At 42.6% G+C, this 17,111-nt stretch overlaps 1 protein-coding gene across 23 annotated transcripts in view; it reads right to left on the bottom strand.

The window, feature by feature from the left end:
- Hipk1 (homeodomain interacting protein kinase 1) overlaps window positions 1-17,111 on the bottom strand; it is a 50,398-nt gene that overhangs the window by 4,849 nt on the left and 28,438 nt on the right. For 6 of the 23 annotated variants that reach the window (XM_087629212.1, XM_087629152.1, XM_087629209.1 and 3 more), the window contains exons 7-15: window positions 16,796-16,856; window positions 14,269-14,494; window positions 9,942-10,063; window positions 9,054-9,188; window positions 6,406-6,548; window positions 5,817-5,999; window positions 4,953-5,159; window positions 2,621-2,862; window positions 721-854 (exon numbers count right to left, since the gene is read on the bottom strand). In XM_087629212.1, the coding sequence (XP_087485338.1) occupies window positions 721-854; window positions 2,621-2,862; window positions 4,953-5,159; window positions 5,817-5,999; window positions 6,406-6,548; window positions 9,054-9,188; window positions 9,942-10,063; window positions 14,269-14,494; window positions 16,796-16,856 (1,453 nt within the window). 23 annotated transcript variants of the gene reach the window in all.

Genomic DNA, 17,111 nt, shown 5'->3' on the forward strand with positions numbered 1-17,111 from the left:
CCAAGTATAGAAGTGTGAGAGCAAGTGGAGAACCTTCCATACCTGCGGGTTAGGAACCTAACATCCTGTCCTGGGATCCGTGGTTTTTCACTAACCAACTTTCCTTACTGTTTTGTTTTGCTCTCCTCTAAGCCCTCCACAGCACTCTTCTTAAAAGTATGGAACCTCAAGGACGCACATTAACTTAACTTCCATTTGCACCTGCGTGCTCTTGGCTCTCTCCGGTACACAGCTAAACCCTCATTTTGATACTCACTTCTGACAGAAATCACACAAGCCCCAGAGTTTTAGCTGAGAAAATGGGGAACAGAAATGGAATCCAGTACCCCTCACTATCCCATCAGAGGATCAGATGGCAGGGCAGGGTACATCCCAAACTCTAGGAACAGTTAGGATTAGAACCAGCTGATTTAAATAAGTGGCTTTCTCTGTTTTGACTCAGGTAAACAGGGCAAGGCTCAAGTTACTTATGACCTAAGGATAAAGGAAGAGAATCTAAGTTCAAAGCATGTATGGTGGTGCAGTACATTCCCAACACACTCACTGATCAAATGAAGAGACGTAGCACATGCAGGTATGACGCCGGCCACAGAACACTAGATGTTTGACACAAAAGGAGCTTCATTTGGCTTTATTCAGCAGTCCAGCCAGAAGCAGGGCTCTCCAAAGAGAAACAACAGGGAACAACTCAAACAGAAGGTAGCAGCCCCTAGCGCTTACCTGGCTAAGGTTGAGTGGCTGCACCGCGCTGGCTCCCCCTCGTTGAGCTCGGTACCCTGTGGGAGTGATACAGCATCCAGATGACTGCCCACTCACTGAGGCCACTGGCTTGGTCTTACTACTGCTAAGGAGACCTAGAAAGAGTCAAGGCGTAGAAGCATGGATCTACCCTGAGATATCACATTAGTCCATATTGTCTGTCATTTGCAGAGTTAGGTCTCGGTATACCTTGCATCCTCAATTACATTTGTACCAGAACAACAAAAACTACTTTATCCATCTCTTTTCTGTGTTGCCGCAAACCTCACAGAGATCCTTAGATAGCAACCCCAGTAAACCTATCTACTGTCTTATTACAGATAAGGAAACACTACAGAGACAGAGGACACACTCCATGCCCCCATGAGCCCACAGTTTATGCCAGATGAAGTTAAATAAGTGACAAGAAGCTGAAATTCTCATTGGTAATTCTCAGAATATTTAAAGGTCCGAAGGGTTAAAATGAAGGCAAGCTTCTATCCTTTGGGGTATGTACTGGCTTCACACTCTAAGGAATTAAAGGACGGTAGAATATAAAAGCTGCTTCCTTCTATGTTCCCAGTAGGGAAACTGGAATGTGGAGTACATTATAAAGGCATAAGTCTTAATAATTATATTCAGAAACCTGGTATCGGGATGTTCTACCTTGTCTTCAAGGCAGCAGACTATCTCTGTGGAGAAGCACCCTGACTGAACAGAAGTGTTCTCAAATTAGAACCTTTTATGGCCTATAGGCAGTAAGTAGCACGACCTACAATAAAATACTATTTAAGTGTAAGACCCCAGTGGCTATTCTAACACCAAAAACCATCCCTGCCTCCCTCCCTTTGCAGTAAAGTTGCCAATGGGAAGGAGCTGCCTAACAAGACTGCCTTTCCTAGGCCTCTCCGCATCTAGAGGTTAAGAAAGGTTTATCCACTCCAAGCTTCTGATAGATGCTAAGAATTCCAAGGTTCTGGTCCTTAACTCCATGCAAGCCTAGCAACCAGAGACACTTGCAGTGGGAAGTGATACAAGTAAAAGTAAACTATGACATTGGGACTTGTTACTGCGCCAGTACTGCTCAACTAACACACAACTATACTAAGGACCCTGAGCATAGTGTCCAACAGCCAAGTGAAGTAATTAGGTAAAACTCAAACTGAAAAGCATTACTGCAATGGCTGAAAGTCTAAAGTCATTTTTAAAGAGATTTCTTTTATGTTTATCCATGTGTGTATGTGTGTGTATGTTTGAGGAGGCCCAGAGTCCAGGTCTTGCTTCCCCTAGAGCTGCAGTCATACAGGTAGTGGAATGCTGCCTCATGTGGACAATGGTAACCAATCCGGTCTTCTGGAACAATAGCAAGCACTTTTAACCACTAACTCAGCATCTTCAGCTCACGGCCATCTTTAGTGTTACCCAGTCCTTTCTGCTCTACATAATTAATCCATGATAATCAGGTGTGACAAGCTAAACTGCTTACTGGACTCTTCCTACTACTGAAGGGTGTCTTATCAATTCTTCCCCACCAGAGTCAAATATATTAAAAACACTTTGCTGACACTAAACATGACTTCATTCCCATATTAATCCATAAACATGGGAAGATAAATTTGATCAAGCAAATTTCTTATTATGGGGAACAGATTTCTGAATTAAGTACTATTTAAAAATATCGGGTTGGGGATTTAGCTCAGTGGTAGAGCGCTTGCCTAGCAAGTGCAAGGCCCTGGGTTCGGTCCCCAGCTCCGAAAAAAAGAAAAAAGAAAAAAAAAATCTATGCTTAGTTTTAACCAGTGGCATAGTATAACTAAATATTAAATATATATATATATGAATTCAAGGAAAATACAATTCTAACTGTGAAGACCCTCCTTACCTGAGGCCTGTGTTGCTCCAGTACAGTCGCCAAGCTGTGTTTTTAAAGGAGGCACAATGATCGTACGGGTGCCAATGCCATCTGCTGCAGTTCTGCCAGGTCCCTCCAGAAGTGTCCCGCTGTTGCCCCGCAGAGCACTCAGAGTGTCTGTGGGGTATGGGCTGCTCAGGGAGGAGTCAGAGTCTGGAGAATCATTGACAGTCACATAACTGATGACATTAGACCTCGCCTTCAGGCTCGAGCTGAGGAGAAGAAAATACAGACAATTATAACTGCCCTTTAAGCAATGGGTCTCACTTGGCCTGTAGTTCTCTGCTAACAATGATGACAAACACCACAGCAGCTTGAGGCTACATACTAATCTGCATCAGGCACTGCTGTCACACACTGTGACCAGCCAGCCAGGGAATCTTTTTGACCCTGCACAATAGGCACTGTTACCCCATTTTGTAGTCAAGGAATTTATACAAGGTCATACAAAGAATAAATGGTGAAGACAGCACTGAGACCCAGGACAAAATGATCTTGGAGTCCACAGTTAGCCATGGTGCTTCTGAGCTCTTCTCACCTGTAGTTCTGACAGGAAGTCTTCAAGTGCTGCTTTTCTCCTTTATCATCTCCTTAGATTCAAATACTCCTGTCTTTAATCAAACTTCTCACTATAGCTTTTGGTTTTGTTTCCTATTTGTTTGAGTCAGTGTCTTGCTATGTAGCCAAGTACAGCCTAAAACTCAAAATCCTCTTGCCTCTGCTTCCCAAATACTGAAATAGCAGGTGTACTGCACCACCATGCCCTGCTTCACTGTTTTGATAAACGATTCCTTCATAACTCTCACTTTACCGTCTTCAGCTTCCCTTATTTAATAGGATTGGCTCCAGTCAAGGAGATCATGGGGACTACACCTTACATGTAATTTTTGCTATTAGCCTGTCACTTTCATTTTTTCTCTTCCCAGTTCAATGAGCATCTTCAAAACCTGACTTGTAAGTTCACCTAAAAGGCCTGAAATGCTTTCTAACTTTGTTTTTCTGAGTTCATTCAAACTGCACTTAGCAAGCTGGGGATGGCTCAGTAAGAGTGCTGGCTGCTCTTTCAGAGGTCCGGAGCTCAGTTTCCATCACAGGTAACTTACAGCCACTAACTCCAGCTTCAAGGGACCCCATGTCCTCCAGCTCCCACAGCTACCCGAACACATAGGCACATGAGAGTAAATAATAAATCTGTATCTTATTTACTCAGTTGTTTATTTTTTTTTAAGACAGCACCTCACTGTATATATAGCCACTTTGGCTGGCCTCAAATTCATTATACATTTGCCTGCCTCTGCCTTGTGAGTACTGGAATTAAAGGCGTGTGCCACCACATTTGGAAACTAACAAATCTTTAAAGTTCACTTAGTCATAATTTGGTAAAGTCTCTTAATTCCCTTTCATATGTGACATCTACAGAAGTTCAGTAAAGAACATCGCACAGATCAATCAAGGCACCCTGCATAGTTCTTAAACTCACCAGTACCCTCTCAGTAAACTGCCTAGTTAGTAAGGACAGTGACAAGAGTCCCCATGAGCTGACTTGGTCCCCAGTTGGTGTCAGTGCTCTTGGAGGTAGAGCTTTGCTAGAGAAAGCAGACCACTGGGGCAGGCTTTGAGATCCAACAGGCTGGCTTCACTTCCTGTTCTGTCTGCTTCCTCAGTGTAAATCAAGTGTGCTCAGCCGGCTTCCTGTCAGTTCAGATTCACACACCTGCTTCCACCTCTTCCCCACCATGAGACCGACCATATTTACGTTCTCTGACCCTCTAGGTCAAAATGTACCACTTCACCTCTGCTTTTTGTCAAGATGTTGTACACAGCAACAAGAAAATAACTAATACACTTGGCAAAAATGCTAGACAAGATTAGACAAGCTGCTATTCAGTTCTCCAGCTTTCAGAGCACATAGGGGAAGTGTCCTACCTCTCCCAAGGAGGCTCTCTCAGAATAAGATACAGAAGAATCTATCTACCTAGTTCACTACAATGAGCTGCTCTTGATACACTCCTTTAAAGGAAAGGACCATGTCTGTAGTTTAACATGTACTTCAAGCCAGAGTAGCCATATCAAACCTGATTTAATTGATGAATAGCATTAAAGAAAACTTGACAAGGCTTAATTGTGAGAACTTCTGTGTTTAACTTATTCAAGGCTATACTTACAAATTACCTTTTTCTGTCTGTTCTTTGGGGTTTTTGTTGTTGTTTTCAGACAAAACTGCTGACCTGAATACAGCTGTCAGCCAAAGGATGGAGGTGTGCTGACATTACAAAGGCCTGGCAACCTCGGGCCCACTTACCTGCTGGGCTTGAATTTGTTGTCCTCTTCTTCATCGGTGTCACTACGGATAGTGATGACACTCACAGGAGGGCTGGGAGTGTCTGGAATGATGATTGGCTGATGCTGGTCTTGGACAGGGACTAGGGAATTATAAGAAGATGTGGTACGAAGAGGACTACTTCCAACCAGAGAATAAACTTGGGAAGGCAGAACTTCCAGAGAAGATCTGTGGGAAAGTTCACAAGTTAAAACAGCTGTTCTTTGCCCCACCCTTCCGACTGCACAGCCTTTCCCTGACTTTCCAACTGCTTTCTGGTTCTTCTTTATCTGGTCACTAATACACTTAACTATAAAGTTCTAATAAAAAAAAACTAATGATTCTGGCTACCGTTTCCAAGGAGAAGAACATATTTTCAAATATAAAAGTTTACATTTTTATGCACCTCTGTCCCCGGGTTCAGTTTTACTCTATAAATAGGAAGAAAAATGAAAACATGTCTGGCCAGATAGCTCAGTGCTTGTCACCCTAACCTGATAACCTGAGTTCAATCCCAGAGACTAATATGGTAGGAGAGAACTGACTCTTGGACATCATCTTCTGACCTACATATATCTGCCAAGGCATGTTCAACACACACACACACACTTACTTTACCTCATATACAAATAGTAAATACAAAAAATATTCAAACATTTTAAAGGTGGCCTGGATCTGAAGTGACAGCAGACACAAAAGATGCCCACATGGAGGACACACCGCCCAGGTGAGGAGATCAGCTCATGCTCAATTTGGCAGGTACCTGCTACTTCAAACCTAAAATACCTAAACTATGACAATCAACGTGCGACAGCGTTTTCAGCGCAGGACCTAACATACACTTACGTGGATGAGACTGGAGCAGACTGTTTATTCTTCCTTGAAGGGAGGGAACTAGACTGCTGTTGTCTGACAACATGAGCAACACCAACATTCAGAGGCTGCGCAGTGGCCAACGTCACATGGTTAGTCAGCAAAGATGGCTGTTGCATGATAGTGCTGTACTGGTTGCCATGAGAGTGGGCATTCCTGTACCAACAGAAACAGAAACGTGACTCCCTCAACCACTAAAATACTGGACCAAATGGGTATTTGCACAATTAAGCACAGTGATGTTTTACTTTTTATACAGTCAGTCACTGGGATTTAATCTCACTGGCTTTAATCTCATTGTGTTCTTTTCGATCACTTAAGGCTCTGTTTAAATATGAAGTAAATGATTCCAGACCACAGAACTTGCATTTTCTTACATTACAAAATATTTCCTATTTTTCTTATGACTCTTTCTAGACTGATGACTCTTTTTCTCAAAGGACTCCAAATATAAAAGTTCCTTCTTTCTGGTCTCTTCATATTAAGTATTCCTACTCTATGGGCTCCAACCCATACACATTCCCAGAGAGGGTGTTGGGAGGTGGGGGCTGCTTGTGCTTGCCTCCAGTCGGCTAGCTGCTGGCTGCTCCCCATGGCCTCTGGAATCACTGCAGTAGGCTGGACAGAGTTGTGTAGAGCGACCCCAGGCAGCTGCTGCCATGCTGAAGGCAGGAGAATCTGTTGGGTTCCTCCAGGCCAAGCTTGCTGCAAGGAAACACATAAAAGATCCAGACTTGATTCATTCTTAGCTTTTCATTTTGTTTTCAGATGAAAGAAAAAGTTGTATCTTTAAAAAAAAAATGTTTGTAGATTGTTAACTTGCAGAGATTTAAAGAGAGAGAGAGAGTGCAGAAGGCTGCATGAGCTGTGAAGGAGACTAGGCAGGCATGCTGAGGTGTGTCCTTTGGCCATCAGCATAGCCTGAGCAGCAGGGGAGTAAGAACCAAAGGTCCCTGCAGGTATGAGTTTCTGTGCTGTCAAGAAAGGGAACCTGGAGGTTTAGGTAAACCCTAGTGAAATAATATTCTTTTTACAAAAGCCTATAAAACAAATCCCTTGAAAGACTTAGGAGGACTCAGAAAATAGAAATTCTAAAATTTGAATGCCAATCAGATTAAGACAACAGATCAATTCAACCCATACAATGTATGGCAGAATTGTTCCCTGTATTAGAAGGGTAGAAAATAGAGCAGACATGGATGACCGAATATCAAATGCTTTGGTAAATAAGCTGATACCAGCAAAAGAGAACTAAAAACATTACTTTTAGCTATATGATAGAATTAAAAATTAAGTCAATAAATAAAAAATTTTCTAAGTAATTCTTAATACACCAAATTGTTTTGAAAGGTTGCTAAAAGCATATGTTTTATGTATCATTTGTAGAAATGCATTTTAGCACAAAACTAATCACTACAGGAAAATAGAAGAGTTTTTCCGAAACAATGATGGTGCTTGGGATAGACTGAGCAACAAAATACCTTTTCTGTACTTCTTACAGAAAGTGGCACTTTATGAAAAACTATGTAACAGCAAGTTCCCTTTTACACCTGAGTTCAGTAGTGCAATTAGCCTACTGAGGCACACATGGTTCTGTTTCATACATTTCAAATTGCAAGCCCATCAAAACAGTTTCAAAAAGATCTCTGCAAGTAACAGATCCACTTGTTACAAATACCGGTTCCAAACAAGAAGCCTTCTGAGCAGAGAAACTGCAAACACGTCTGCTACCATAGGCAGAATTTAAAACAGAACAAAACAGAACAGAAAGTAAGAGAAGATGTTAAGTCACACCATGCGTCTTTCCATAAGCCAACACCTGCGCAAGACAAAGCGTGTGGTTTAATACGAGCAAGAAGAGACATTCCAATGTGAGGCAGAAATCGGGCGTTCCAAGCGACGAACTGTTTTGACAGAAGAAGAACAAAACTATGCAAAGCTTAACAAATGGCTAGAGCAAACTTAAGAGCAGCAAAGGTGAAAGGTCAGATGACATTTGCAACCTCAAAACTCTAAGTGAGCAAGTCAAAAGGTGGGCCAGCCAAGCTGGAGTTACACCTGACTCCCTAGCATCCGGTTTGTGCCTATGAGAAACAATCCACAGGCGGCAAAGACTTTTAAACTGAAAACCAAGCAAGTTCCATGCAAGTGTGTTTCTGAAAGTGTTTTCATTCATGAATACTAAAGAGATAACGGAAATTTAAATCCACTGTGAAAGATGAATACCATGAGATCCAAAAGAATCATTTAGGTTTGCAGAGGCTTACCTAATTTTAAATTTCAAATAATGAAATGCTGGATTTGAAATAAACAATTCTAACTCACCAAAATAAACCGAAACAAAACACAGACTAAATCACGCTGAAGGTTACAAATCCTAGAATACACTTCGAAGCCAGCTAGCTGTCTCGTTTCCATGTCTGAGCTGGACACACCCACCACTGCAGTCTGCACTGGCTTCCCGCGGGACTTCCAACAGCAAAGATGCTGTTTTCGCAAGTTTGTCAGCCACAGTTTCATCTTGTGTTGCAATGCATTTGTAACAATTTCTCAGACCAATCCCTACAAATAGGTTCGGCTTTCCTTCTAATGAGTAGAACGATCTAAGCGTATTTTAAAGGGACCGACCATCTTCACTTGGAAGAGGATCATGAATGGCAAAAGCACGATCTTCACAGTCACAGAAGGAAGCTCACGTGATGAGAAAGCCATACGCTAAGACCATTTTAAACATTTCTATACATACACAAGTTTTAGGAGATTAAAATAACAAAAGGGAGCAACTAGCTTGACTGGGAGTTCAAATCTTGGCATCTGGATACCTTGGCAGGGTCAAATGGAAGGCCATTTCCTTCCATCTCACAAGACAAGGGTAAGAGAGGACAGGAAACAGGCGGGGGTGTTGAAGCTCACCTGCAACTACACAGAGAGCTTTGCCCACACTGGGCTTGCAAAGAAGAACCACACTGATCCTCAGAGTCAAACAGCACTTCAGCAAATGTGGGGAGGAAACAATAAGACATTACAGACGCAGCCACGAGACGGCACATGCTCCCATGCCCTCTGCAAAGCTAAGCTAGGGTCTTGGTTTTGGTTTTTTTTGTGTTTTTAATGAGAAAACCAGAATAACAGAACAAAAACAAACAGGAAAAAAAATAAAAAAGAAACCAAAGGAACTCCGTTAGTAACACAATCAAGTGAGGGAATTACCAGTACAGCAGCAGTCTGTTCAACCAGCGCCGGCCGGCCGGCTGCGCAGCTCAGGGTAAAGGGCACCGCATACTGCGGTGTGATGGTGGCTACTTGAGGGTGGAGAGTTGCTACCATTAGTGGTGTACAGCTTCCCTGAAATGTAGATTAGGCAGGTGAGTGAAACAAACACCGAGGCAGGTTATCTGGGTTCAGAAGGGTTCGCATTCCCCCCAAGTTATTACTGACAATGAACTAACTTCCTATCACCTGCGTGCACATGCCAACACAGCTGCTCCTCTTTCAGCTGTGGTGGCTTTAGCCCACTAAGCCAAAGTCAATGATGTCAGGTAAAAACAGGTATAGGGGTCTTTCTTGACCAGACTGAGAGCATCCTATAAAACATAGGCACTTCATTTATGAAGAAATCTTCCTTCTACTCACAAAATAAGTTTTGGATTTCAGAATTTCTTGTACGTTGTGGACCACAAACATTTACATATGGAATTCAAAGTGTAATGTTGTATACTTTACAAAACCTTCATAATTTTGCCTATGACCTTAGTTTCTCAGAATATAACCTTTTAAAGTTTTCTACTAAACACATGGAGGAGGTAGACTGATGTGAATAAAACCATACATTTTACGATAAAAAATTACATCTGTGTACTATCATGACCATTTCTCAATGTACAGAATGCCATCTCTACAAGTCTAAGGAGATAATGGGAGAGTTGTAAAAGACAGGAATAAGTCTTCTGTTTTGTTAGGGATATTTCATTTTAAGATGTCTGAATCATGAGCAAGAAAGATCTTATAGGTCAAAGCAAATACCACTTTTTTCTTTCAGGACAAATATCTAATTCTCAGCAGTGCTCAGCACTGCTGCACGCGCTGTCCCGGCTTTACCTGTGTGAGCACTCCTGACTGTATCTGCAGTGGCTGGGCTGCGGGCGCCTGGGGGACAAGTGGCACAGCATTATCCATCCTCACAGGGAATCCAGAATGCTTTGTTGTTGCTTGTAGCCCAGCTGGTGGAGAAAAGATCACAGTTAAAACCACTTGGCTGGGTCTTGATATCCTGTGGGCTGTTACTGTGTGGGAGGGGTCTGTTAGCTTGTTTTCACTGCATAGGTTTTAATTAATTCTAGACACTTGAGACAAAGCCTTTAAACTCACAAAAGATAGCAGAGTTAAGAAAGGTAGGCTATTCCCTTTAAGGTAAATTAGTGGAAGGCATTTAATACAGGGAAGGGTGGCTTCAGGGAATATAAACTCTTACAGTTATAATACTTATTCCATTCCCATTATCAGACAGGCAAAAGCCAGACAACCTTCCCTCTTACGTCACATTTACCTTGCAGTTCACCAAGGGAGTGTGGGTGAGGAAGAAAGTGCTTTCAACTGCAAACTATCGAAACAGAACTGAACATCACTCAATACTTTATACTGTTATCCTCCTGTGTAGAATGTCTTAAAGGACATTTTTCTCCTCAAAAAATATAACCTAGCTCAAAAATTAGTTACATGTCATAGCTAAAGAAAAGAGTTTAAAAAACAGAAAAGGTAAGGTCAATAGCAAAGAAGAAATGATGCCTAGAATAAAAAGCAGGCACACTGGCTTAGAGAAACCTAGTCTTATCCTACCTACAAAGTGGCTCTTTCTATAGTTTCTCATCTAACGCTCCTGAGTTAAAGGGCAGCTGGGAAAATGAGCTGCTGCTTGTAAACAGTGCCTGGGTCTTACCTCAACTGATTATGCTTTTGGCATAAACAACGAAGTTTCCTGTAAAGGGCATTGTCTTGTTCTGGGGAAAGGGCCCCACACAGTTCTTCCTGTCAAGCCTACAGAGCCAGGAAGATTGCTGTGCACCTACCCTCCTGCCCACACTCTCACCAGGTTTACATTTCTGTCCTGCCTCCCTCCTGCCTATTAGTGCCTGCAATTCTGCCAAATGGAGACACGTCATTTTAATTAGGAGACGCCTAAAAGCTTTGGCCAGTCCTACTCCCTCCCTGCCTTGTCCATGCTTCAGCCTTTCAGGTGCTGAGACTGCAGGCCTGTGCCACCCTTGGCCGACTGCACATCACTATAATGTCACCTGAGCACAGTGCTGCTGCTTTCAGTCACCTTCCAACTGTCTGTTAGTAACTTATGAGGAATTTAGGAACAAGCTGTGATTAAGAAAAATGTATTGTAGAAAAGCTCAAAGAGGGAATAGTAAAATCAGATTTAAAACTTTTGAAGATATTAAAATTTAACAGTTGTCAGCCCTGAGCTGACAAAGCTAAGTCACACAAAACTCTCTAGTCTCTGCACAATGACTAACTCCAGGACAGTGTTGTATATTAGCTTCCCAAAACCTGTAGGACTTAGGAAGCACGCTCTGGGAGGAACGTTCACTATGGTAGCTCATCTACGGCTCCCAGAATGATAAAATAAAAGGGGACAAAACTACAGACTAGCCCCCACTGGGCACATATGCGCTACACTAGTCAACGGAATAGTGTGGAAAGAGATTTACAAATACTTGCCTGCTGCACCCACTTAGGCTGAAGCACAGCAGTGTGGCTAAGGCACAATAGTCGTTTCTTTCTACCACAAACAAAAACAAAGACTGCCAAAGGGCATTCGTTTGTCCTGGAATCCTGAGCTAAGAGAATGAGGGTAATTTTTGTTATCTTTATTTTTCTTTAAATATAGAGAACTAGAGAAATGTGGAAAGAAGGCTAAAACTGCCTGATATTCTTAGGTATAGCCATTTTATAAAAGAAGAGAGAAAAGAGAGCAACCTGGAGTAGAGAACTGTTGGACAAATCAGCACATGGCTGAGGTTGGTAAGTTAACCAACAACTTTATACAACCAATCCCGAAAGGCAGTGGGAATACTGCAATATACACGTGATGAGACCCCCACGCCTAGGCTCTAAGCGGTCTACCATAAATTACTATACTACTTTTGACATGAGACTTCATCATTTATAAAATGGATTGATATGACCCACCGCCTAGGATAAACTGATACCTGTAAAAGGACTGTCTGGCATACATGATAATGGACTCCAGGTATCACCATCATTGTCTTATTATAAATCCCCTCTCATGCCAACATTCTTAAGTCTATTCTATTAGCCTCTTGGGTTATCTAGACGTCTTAAACTGGAAGAGCCTCTCCAGCTTATGTTTATCAAATTATATCATAGGAGTTCACCCATACACCCCACGCTGCCTCAGCTTACATTTTGTTCTTAAAGTTCTTTTATTATTTTATCTCAGTAGCATCTGAGAAGCAGCAGAGAATCTCAGAATCTTACATCTGGAAATTGTTCCCACAGAATTTACTTTAGAAAGAGTGGGAAGAGGGATAGCTAATTTACTACAGTCTGTAGACGAATCAGTTTATGAACAGCCCAAGTACAGAATCTATTCCTATGACGCATATATAGAAAATAATTTGGTAAGTTAGGCTAAATTTGCATTTACGGATTGTGAATCTTCTCCATTCTCCCTGTGGCCTCTCCCTGGTTTACAGGGCTACCGCTCTCCTGGCCTCCCGGTAAGCTCTCAGTTTCCCCCAGCCCCTCATTTCCTTCCGCTTGCTCCGACTCTGTCAGAAACCAAACAAACAAAAGTCACAATCAATAAGTAACTTAAGTAAAATGATAAAAATGCTACCTGCTTCTATATAAAATGTTATGAGAAGCCTGGATCCTGGTCTATTCCCACAGTGATACCAAGCTTCTCTTTCTCTTTCTTTTCAAAATTAAGGGTTTTAAGTTTATCTACAGAGCAGTGGGTTTCATCATAGCACCCTCAGACACGCCATGACACTCGGTCTCATTCATTCCCTTTCCTAGTGTCCTGTTCCTCCCCACTCCTGCAGTCAGTTCTCTTCCCTCTCCCAGTGAGTCCCTGTGATGGTTTGTATGTGCTCGGCCCAGGGAGTGGCACTATTAGAAGGTCTGGCCCTGTTGGAGTGGGTGTGTCACTGTGGGTATAGGCTGTAAGACCCACTTCCTAGCGGCCCAGAACTCAGTCTTCTCTTAGAGGCCAGGAGATGAAGACATAGAGCTCCTCCTGCACCACGTCTGCCTGGATGCTGCCATGCTTCTACCTTGATGGTAATGGATTGACCCTCTGAACCTGTAAGCCAACCCCAATTAAATGTTGTCCTTATAAGACTTGCCTTGGTCATGGTGTCTGTTCACAGCAGTAAAACCCTACCTAAGGCAGTCAGTCCCTCCTCTGCTTTCCAATTACATGTCCTCCATTGGCCCATTTCCACCTCCCTTAAGATTTCTTCTTCCCCTGCCACAATACCCTTTCTGACTTTATGATCTACACACACTCACACACGCACACACACACACACATACACACTCAGGCATGCATGGTCACAGAATGCACATTTATAAGAGAAAACTATATATTACATATAGGAAGAGACAGCATGGCATTCGCTATCTGAGTCGGGCTCATTCACTGTTTTACTTTTACGTGGTTCTGGAGGCAGGTCTTACATGACTCCGGAGTAGCCCCTCAGTCATCCTGCTGGATTAGAGATATGAGCCGCTACGGCCAGTTTGACACTGACTTCCTGAGAGAAAGCTAAGTGTGTTGGCAGAAAAGACTCAATAATTTAACCTTCCAAATAGCGTACCAAAAGAATCAACACACATTTCCCAAGTTTTAGGGGGAAAAAAGAATTGAACCGACTATTGCAAAACAATAATGAAAAATTAGGAAACATGGCCTGTGAAAATTAATCTTATTGGAGGATGGAGTTTGAAGACTATGAATCACAGGTTTTGGTGATGTCTTAATGCCTTCCCTACAAGTGCTTCAGCTTCTAAGAATTTTTCAGTTTAAAAGCAACAATCTGTATGACTGAAATTTTTAGTTTCTATATTCTTAACTATATCCTATCATAAAACATTTTACTTTAGTATAAAGTGAGATTAGAGTCAATACAAAACATTTAGATGTATATATTATATATATTGTGGTATATATGCTTTTACAAGATAAATATTTTCCTTCAATGGAAACAAACACATTACAAAACAACTCAGTCAAGAAAATTAATGAAAAGGGAAAAATCTACTTTGTGACAGCTCCCAATTTCAGTCACCTACATCATCGGAGTTTAAATTTACCAAAAGATGGAAAGTGAACAACTGTCCCCTAGAGCAGGTGAGTCCAGCGCAATGCCCCAGGCAGGGAGTCTGCACTCACTCTGAAAGGCAGGTGGACACACTATGAATGTTTGCTGGAATGGGTCCGTCTGGGTGCAGATCTGGGTGGTTCCAGGCTGTAAGGAAACACCCTGCTGGGCAACTCCAGGAACGGGCGCTGCGGACGGAGGGTACAAAGCTGACTGGTAGTTTAGCAGCGAGACGTCTGAGTTAGCCAGAGAAAGAGTAGCAGCTGCTGCAGTAGAGCTGGAGGCTAAAACACTGGCCTGAAACAGAAGGTTACAGCACTGTGAGACAGGAACAAGCAACACGCACCCAAGGCTGTTCTAGAACTCACTTTGTAGACCAGGATGGCCTTGAACTCACAGAGATCCACCTATCTTTTCCTTTCCAAGTTCAAAAAATAGTCGCAAGTACTGGGACTAAAGGCATGCACAACTACAAGCCCACCCTGCCCTCCTGGCTCTCAAAACATTCTTTTAAAGAAAAACTTTTGAGGCTGAGCCTCATGTAGTCCAGGCTGGCACCAAACTCCTTATAGAGTGACATTTGAACTGCTGATCCTCCTGCCTTCGCCCTCTGGGTGTGGGACTTGGTATGCCCCCATATTTGCTTTATGCAAGGCTGAGGATATAATGTAGCCATTATGCATGCTAAGGAGCACTCTGCCAACTGAGGTATAGCCCTAGCCTTAAAAAGTAAAAATTAAAACAGAGCAAAAGGTTTGTTTACTTTTTTTGAAACAAGGTCTTCCTGTATAGCTCTGGAAGGCCTAGAGTTCATTATGTAGAGCAGGCCAGGCTAGAACTCGTGTCTGTCTACCTCTGCCTGGAACTAAAGGTATGCAGCACTACACCCAGCTTTACACCCGGCTTTTTTTTTTTTTTTTTTAAGGCATTTATTTACTTATTGCCCCATGTTCAAGTGATGTCAAAGCTCCTCTCCAAACATATGGGTTCTGGGAGTAAAACTCAGGGTGTGGGGCGGGGCCCTTACTCATCTTGTCAGCCCAGAACAAAACTTCAATGTAATGTTAGCTATTCGAAATGACTCTCTACTCAAGAAGTCTCCCAGGGCTGGGGATACACAGCTCAGTAATGCAGTGTTTTTCTCGCAAACCAGAGGTCTGGGATTCAATTTCCAGAACCAGAAACAAGCAACAAGAAAACCATATATGAAGGTGAGCAAGCACATGAAGAGTGACAAATGGTCATGCGGTGCTGGCTGGGATGTGACTACACAAAACTCAGCCTCTTCTCAACAGTACGCTTCATGGGAGATTCCACCCACACTCGGAAACACCTACGGTTTTTAAAATGTAGGCCAAACTAAGAAACTGATCTTACGTTTTTAGAAACAACAACAAAATAAGATTTTTCTTATTAGCAAGCAAATATAATACTCCCTTTTTTTCTTTTAAAGATTTATTTTATGTATATAAGTACACTGTAGCTGTCTCAGATCCAGAAGAGGGCATCAGATCCCATTACAGAGGAGCCACCATGTGTTGCTGGGAATTGAACTCAGGACCTCTGGAAGAGATGTCAGTGCTCCTAACAGCTCCATCCCCAACACCACCACCCTTTAAGATCATTGGTCAAAGAACCCTTGAATGAAATAAAATCCTATTGAAAAAGAGTGAGTTATTTGACTAAGCTTAGTAAAACTGGCAACAACAAGTAATTGAATATTCGAAGCCCACATATGCTAGGTCTTATAAGGATATGGAGTAAGCCCTGAATTTAAACGCTGTCAGCATATGGCTGGCAGGTATGTCTAGTTGACCAAGTAGAAAATTCTTTCTAACAGAGAAGACTGAATCTGGAACTGGCCTTCATTATTATCACACGTGTATGTGCATAATACTTGTGAGCGTGGCCATGTGTGTTCCACAGCCTGAGGACAACCTTTGGAAATTAGTTTTCTCTCGTGACTTCTCATGATCAAACTGAGGTCTCTAAGCTTGCATGGCAAATATTCTTACCTGATGAGACATCTTGCCCAGGCCCTCCCGAAGAAAACACTTAGAAACAACAGAAATACCAACCCAGGACTGGTGTGCCTTCCTGCCTCTGTCCCACTTAGCTCGAGCCCTGCACTCGCTCACTGAGTACCTGGTTGTGCACTGTGCTGAGTACCTGGTTGCTAAGTACCTGGTTGTGCACTGTGCTGAGTACCTGGTTGCTGAGTACCTGGTTGTGCACTGTGCTGAGTACCTGGTTGCTAAGTACCTGGTTGTGCACTGTGCTGAGTACCTGGTTGCTAAGTACCTGGTTGTGCACTGTGCTGAGTACCTGGTTGCTGAGTACCTGGTTGTGCACTGTGCTGAGTACCTGGTTTCTGAGTACCTGGTTGTGCACTGTGCTGAGTACCTGGTTGTTGAGTACCTGGTTGTGGACTGTGCTGAGTACCTGGTTGCTGAGTACCTGGTTGTGCACTGTGCTGAGTACCTGGTTGCTGAGTACCTGGTTGTGCACTGTGCTGAGCTGGTTGCTGAAGCTCATGGTTAGATTTGTGCTTGTACTTGGAGCCACATGGGTAGTGAAGGGACTCTTGATCTGACTCACTGTGTCATACATGTGAACCCTCCGCTTGCAGATCTCCATGTTCTGGAAACAAGACTTAACACTGAAAAAGATTAGAAATTCACCAAATGAATACTGAAGTTTAAACAACAAAAAACTCAAGACAAACATGGAAAAGTATTTGTTTCCAAATATTTTCAGAAAAAAGAACCAAGGGTGTTTATAATAACAAGAAAAAATTAGACAAGTCCCACAACTTTTCAGAAAAAAAAGCATCAGTGAGTCAAGACACAGGCGTCAGAATTACTGCTAACCCGACAGCTCCCATTTTAAATAAGATGGCAACTCAAGCGAGAGC

Source organism: Rattus norvegicus, chromosome 2, assembly GCF_021556685.1.
Source record: "Rattus norvegicus strain SHRSP/BbbUtx chromosome 2, alternate assembly SHRSP_T2T, whole genome shotgun sequence".
Taxonomy (NCBI): Eukaryota; Metazoa; Chordata; class Mammalia; order Rodentia; family Muridae; genus Rattus; species Rattus norvegicus.